Raw genomic sequence first — 6,216 nt, 5'->3', positions numbered from 1 at the left:
ACGCACGCTTATAAAATTGACAAAAGTAAAAAATCATGCTGATGTAGTTATTATTTATGTAACATCACAATGGGAAGCGAAGTAGCTAAAACTAGAAAACAAGGGAGAGTTACTAGGGAACCTGCAATTATGATAATTATAGTATTACGTAGCACAATAACTTTCTCGCTTCTTCCTAGAAATATCTTCAGTCTTTGGTAGGAAGATTCATAGAAACTTCTTGTGGTTGCATTTCTCTTCTGCAATTCTTCTTATTTATATTCTTGTTTTGCTTCGTCACAAAAAATGAACCACTGTCTTGCTCAATTTTCTCTTCTAAACTGTGCTTCATCTTTGTGTGTGTGTTAAGCGTTTTGGAACTGAAGGATGGGCCAAGCACTTGGTTGCTATCAAGTTGAGGAGTCAAATGTGGCTATCAAGGAATATTTTGGAAAATTTGAGGAAATTCTGGAGCCTGGATGCCATTGCTTACCTTGGTGTCTTGGTTACCGGATAGCTGGTGAACTATCACTACGAGTCCAGCAACTCGAGGTTCGTTGCGAAACGAAAACCAAGGTAGAGTGCTTCCTTTCCTCCATTTGCACTGTTTCATGGGTCTGTTATTTTGTTAGATTTTGACTGTCATCAAATTGTTAGGACCATGCATTTGTCACTGTGGTTGCGTCCGTGCAATACCAAGCTCTGGCTGACAAAGCATCTGATGCCTTCTATAGGCTTTCAAACACAAGGGGGCAGATCCAATCATACGTTTTTGATGGTAGGTGGGGTGGCTTTTCTGCTTCATTCGTTCATGGTTTTCTTTTGTGGATTATTTTAATTTTTATGTGGATTATGCTCATTTCTTCAGTTATTCGGGCCAGTGTGCCAAAATTAGAGTTGGATGCGGTGCTTGAACAAAAGAATGATATAGCAAAGTCTGTTGAAGAGGAGCTTGAGAAGGTACGTATTATACTTTTCTACACTCTCCTGCTTCCTATTTGCTTTCTTAATATTGAGAATATTTCCTCAATACATCAGTGAAGGTTGCAATTATTCTCTCATTAAAAGTTACTTCATCCATAATATTTTAGGCCATGTCTACCTACGGATATCAGATAGTCCAGACCCTGATTGTGGATATCGAACCGGACACTAATGTTAAGAGAGCCATGAATGAGATCAATGCAGGTAACATGTTTTAAATATATTTATTTGCATTAGATTTGCTCACAAATGTGCTTCAATATATCCTGATCTGTGTGCTTTTTGTTCAATAGCTGCTAGACTGAGGGTGGCTGCAAATGAGAAAGGTGAAGCAGAAAAAATTCTGCAAATCAAGAAAGCTGAGGGAGAGGCAGAGTCCAAATATCTGTCGGGACTCGGTATGGCTCGCCAACGCCGGGCCATTGTGGACGGGTTGAGGGACGGCGTCCTTGCATTCTCCGAAAATGTGACTGGAACAAGGACCAAGGATGTGATGGAGATGGTGCTGATGACTCAGTACTTTGATACTGTGAAGGACATTGCTACGCAGGTTCGAGACGGCCTCCTTCAGGGAAATGCCTCCCAGAACTTAATTCAAGAATTGTAAAAGTGACCAGATAAAATTTCTATATAAAATTAGTCTATTTAAGTTGTAACCTAAGAACATATGAATTATGTATATTTTTTATTTTTTAAACAAATTTTTCCTCTATAACAAAGTTTTAATTATTATTTTATTAGCATCATTCTTCGTTCTTTTAAAAGGTCAAATTTGCATTTAATAGATAGAAATAGTGATTATTTATGTTGACTTGCAAAGTTAAATAATTTTATTTTCTTTAAGAAAAATATACTAGGTGAACTCATTTCATTTAAAATATTGTGGACAACTGTAGTGATTAACAGTTTTTCAATTAATTCATTTCTTATTTTGACATCTTTTACTTTATAATATCAAATTTTAAGGAAATGTTTATCTCACAAATAGAAAACAAAACTAATTACTGTTGGAATAAATATATAATATTATATGTAAGTGTATAATTATAGATGTTTTATATATGAAATTAATGTGTGAAATAGACATTATTGTTACATATTAACTTGTTTGTTAATTAGTATAATTAATTAAACTCTAATAGTACTATATATGAGGGTTTTCATCACGTGTAAACTTAACAAGTGTTGAAAGGGTATTCATCATCAGCCAAACCCTAAATATTATTATTAGTAACATTTATTTATTTGATTTTTATCATGAGCATATGTATATGACTCATGATGACATGCATATTCTTGGAGAAGGGAGAAAGAATAATGAAGTAAAATTGAAAGGCTTGTCATTTTGTGAGCGCAAAGTGATGACATTGGAGAGTAGCTAGCATTCATTGATGGGGAATACCAAACTTTCAACTTTAGCATTCACAAAAAAAAAAAAAAAAAAAAAAATTCAGACAAATGGATGAGAAGGGTAAGAGGACATTGTCCTCAGTTTCTTGCCATATATTAGAATGGAAATGAGGACAATTACTTGTGGCCTTTCACTGTGTTTCTGTGTGTGTAATGTTACCTATATTTTAATATATCAAAAGTTTTTTTTATTATTTTTAATTAGCTTAGTTACTACAGCATCTATATGTATGTATATATTCAACACAAAATCACGATGCCATTGCTTTAGTGTTGGAAATAGCTAGTGAATTATGATGGAGACGGGCCATTGATGATGAATTTCTTCATGAGATGTGATGTGCTAAAATATTTTATAATATTTTGCTTTCAGTTCTAATTATAAAAAGACCGGTTAAATGTGCTAAAATACTAATGATTTTGGACATTGTTAATTAAAGACCAATTGTATCTTTTTCATTAATATTTTGAAAAGATTAAATAATTTTTTATTTTATAAAAAAATAGTAACTGACATTTTAAGGTTAATTAATTTTTAAATAACATAACAACATTTTAAAGTTAATTTTGAAAAGATTAAAATACCAAAGTTAAATTATTAACATAGCCCATGATGAATAGTTTTAAAAAGACTAAATTATATATCCTTATAGGATTAACTAAGATGATACGATTGTATTAAAAACTAGAAATTTTTATACATAAAAAAGTCTAAAATATCCTTACACATAACTTTTAAAAAGACTAAAATAAATTTTTATGATTAATTTCAAATTATTAAATGCCCTTTTTATAATAAATTTTTTAATTATATTAAAAATTATAAACTTTAATTTTTTAACAGACTAAAATATCTTTATAATTAATGTTTAAGAGAACAAAACAACCCTTAAAGGTTAATTTTTTTAAAAAAATCTAAAATACCATGATACGATTAATTTATATTGTTTAACTGTATTGGAAATTAAAAATTTGAATATGATTTATAAAAAACAAAAATACTTTTGTAATTCATATTTAGAATACTAAAATACCCTTTAATCATTAATAAGAAAATACTAAATTATCTTTTTAGGATTAATTAAAATTGTTTGATTATATTAGAAATTAGAATATTTATCTAATATAAAAAAGACTAAAATATTTGTATATTTAATCTTTAAAAGACAAAATATTTTTTTAGAATTAATTTTAAGAGACTGAAATATTTTTTCACAATAAAGAATATTTAATTATTTTAAAAATTATAAATTGTAAGTTTTAAACAAACTAAAATGTCTCTATAAATAATACAAATTTTTTATTGAATTATTAAAAAAAATTAGTTTAACTTGTGTTTTTGAGAGAGAAATTGAGAGAAAGAGAGAGAGAAGGGTGAATGAGGAAGCTAGGTTAATATTGAAGTATGAATCGAAGTAGTAATAATAATAGCTGTCCATTTCTTCATGTATGGGTATGTATGTATGGGAAAAAAGTTGATTGAGACAATAATAATAAAAGGGTAGATCTTCTTCTTTTTGAAAGTGACGTTGGTGTTTTGATTAGTAGTGTTTAGTGTGGGGTTATGGTGTGAGGATTAAAGGACTTATATACATAAATGAATATAAGAAAGAAGAATGTGGGAAAGGATTAAAATTCGTAAAAGTAGTCTTAGAAGGAGAGATTGAGAGGGACATTTCCAGGGTTAGAGAAAAAAAATAGTTAAAAATAAAAATTTAGAGTCTTATGCTTAAATTATAATTTAGAGATGACAAAGTATTACGACTTCTAAAATAAAAATTTAGTACATATAGTAGTATGAATGATTCATTATAACTAGGAGCCTTTGTAGAAAAAGGGGGTAAACAAAAATTGCAACTCAAAAGCGCAACACTCCGATCGATAACGTAACGAACAAGGATAAACCAATGCGAGATTATAGATATACAAAAGAGTGTCAAAAACGAGAATATCAAAACTCAAAATCTGGTTGCGAAGATAACCGATCCGAGCAAAGCAACGTATATATACAAGGGAATAAAATAGGAAACCCCAAGGAAAACCCAAAGGGACACAAAACTGAAAACCTATTCTCCAAAATCTCCTATAAGAGGAGTCATCACAGTTTGTATTATTTAATGGAGATAAAAGTATCTAAGCAAAACATATAAACCAAAATAGAGTCCCAAGAACAAAGGATCTTCGCTAATCCAGAAGTCTCCAGTATGCCTCATCGAGAAGCCTCACGTCTTGCATCTGAAAACCACAAAATCCGCATGGGTGAGAACCAGAGGTCCCCAGTGATGAGCGGATAATTTATACGCTTTTTGGCATTGTTTTTAGGTAGTTTTTAGTATGATCTAGTTACTTTTAGGGATGTTTTCATTAGTTTTTATGCTAAATTCACATTTCTGAACTTTACTATGAGTTTGTGTATTTTTCTGTGATTTCATATATTTTCTGGCTGAAATTGAGGGACCTGAGCAAAACTCTGATAGGAGGCTGACAAAGGACTGCTGATGCTGTTGGAATCTGATCTTTCTGCACTCGAAATAGATTTTCTGGAGCTATAGAACTCCAAATGGCGCGCTCTTAACGGCGTTGGAAAGTAGACATCCAGAGCTTTCCAGCAATATATAATAGTTCATACTTTATTCGTGATTAGATGATGTAAACTGGCGCTCAACGCTAGTTCCATGTTGCTGTCTGGAGTCAAACGCCAGAAACACGTCACGAACCGGAGTTGAACGCCCAAAACACGTTACAACTTGGCGTTCAACTCCAAAAGAAGCCTCAGCTCGTGGATAGATCAAGCTCAGCCCAAACATACACCAAGTGGGCCCTGGAAGTGGATTTATGCATCAATTACTTACTCCTGTAAACCCTAGTAGCTAGTCTAGTATAAATAGGATAGTTTTCTATTGTATTAGACATCTTGGGACGTTTAGTTCTTAGATCATGGGGGCTGGCCATTCGGTCATGCTTGGACCTTTCACTTATGTATTTTCAACGGTGGAGTTTCTACACACCATAGATTAAGGGTGTGGAGCTCTGCTGTACCTCAAGTTTCAATGCAATTACTACTATTTTCTATTCAATTTGACTTATTCCTATTCTAAGATATTCGTTGCACTTCAACTTGATGAATGTGATGATCCGTGACACTCATCATCATTCTCACCTATGAACGCGCGTGACTGACAACCACTTCCGTTCTACCTTAGGCCGGGCGCATATCTCTTGGATTCCTTAATCAGAATCTTCGTGGTATAAGCTAGAATTGATGGCGGCATTCATGGGAATCCAGAAAGTCTAACCTTGTCTGTGGTATTCCGAGTAGGATTCCGGGATTGAATGACTGTGACGAGCTTCAAATTCCTGAAGGCTGGGCGTTAGGGACAAACGCAAAAGAATCATTGGATTCTATTCCAACCTGATTGAGAACCGACAGATGATTAGCCGTGCTGTGACAGAGCATTTGCACCATTTTCACTGATAGGATGGGATGTAGCCATTGACAACAATGATACCCTACATACAGCTTGCCATGGAAAGGAGTAAGAAGGATTGAATGGATGCAGTAGGAAAGCAGAGATTTAGAAGGAACATAGCATCTCCATACACCTATCTGAAATTCCCGCCATTGAATTATATGAGTAACTATTTACTAATTTTCTGTTTGTTTTATTAATCATTATTTAAACCAATAATCTCTTAAATTAGTTAAATTCGCCTGACCGGGATTTACAAGATGACCATAGCTTGCTTCATACCAACAATCTCCGTGGGATCGACCCTTACTCACGTAAGGTATTACTTGGACGACCCAGTGCACTTGCTGGTCAGTTGTGCGGAGTTGTGACT

The 6,216-nt window shown here is 33.0% G+C and overlaps 1 protein-coding gene across 1 annotated transcript; it reads left to right on the top strand.

Moving 5' to 3' along the window:
• Positions 1–282: 282 nt before the first annotated feature.
• Positions 283–1,682, top strand: LOC112794388 (hypersensitive-induced response protein 2-like). Its single transcript, XM_025836426.3, has 5 exons — positions 283–555; positions 637–757; positions 848–939; positions 1,071–1,167; positions 1,257–1,682. The coding sequence occupies exons 1-5, from the start codon at positions 367–369 to the stop codon at positions 1,568–1,570; spliced, it is 813 nt and encodes a 270-aa protein (XP_025692211.1). The 5' UTR covers positions 283–366; the 3' UTR covers positions 1,571–1,682.
• Positions 1,683–6,216: the final 4,534 nt, after the last annotated feature.

The sequence above is a fragment of the Arachis hypogaea genome, chromosome 4 (assembly GCF_003086295.3).
Source record: "Arachis hypogaea cultivar Tifrunner chromosome 4, arahy.Tifrunner.gnm2.J5K5, whole genome shotgun sequence".
Taxonomy (NCBI): Eukaryota; Viridiplantae; Streptophyta; class Magnoliopsida; order Fabales; family Fabaceae; genus Arachis; species Arachis hypogaea.
Note: the sequence above shows the minus strand (reverse complement) of the source record. Positions and strands in the feature narration are given on the sequence as shown.

Excerpts from the sequence above, each read along its gene's own strand:
- LOC112794388 (XM_025836426.3), top strand. The coding sequence starts at position 367 with ATGGGCCAAGCACTTGGTTGCTATCAAGTTGAGGAGTCAAATGTGGCT. Across the intron at positions 556-636 it reads GTTGCGAAACGAAAACCAAG|GACCATGCATTTGTCACTGT; the intron begins GTAGAGTGCTTC and ends TCAAATTGTTAG. Across the intron at positions 1,168-1,256 it reads CATGAATGAGATCAATGCAG|CTGCTAGACTGAGGGTGGCT; the intron begins GTAACATGTTTT and ends TTTGTTCAATAG.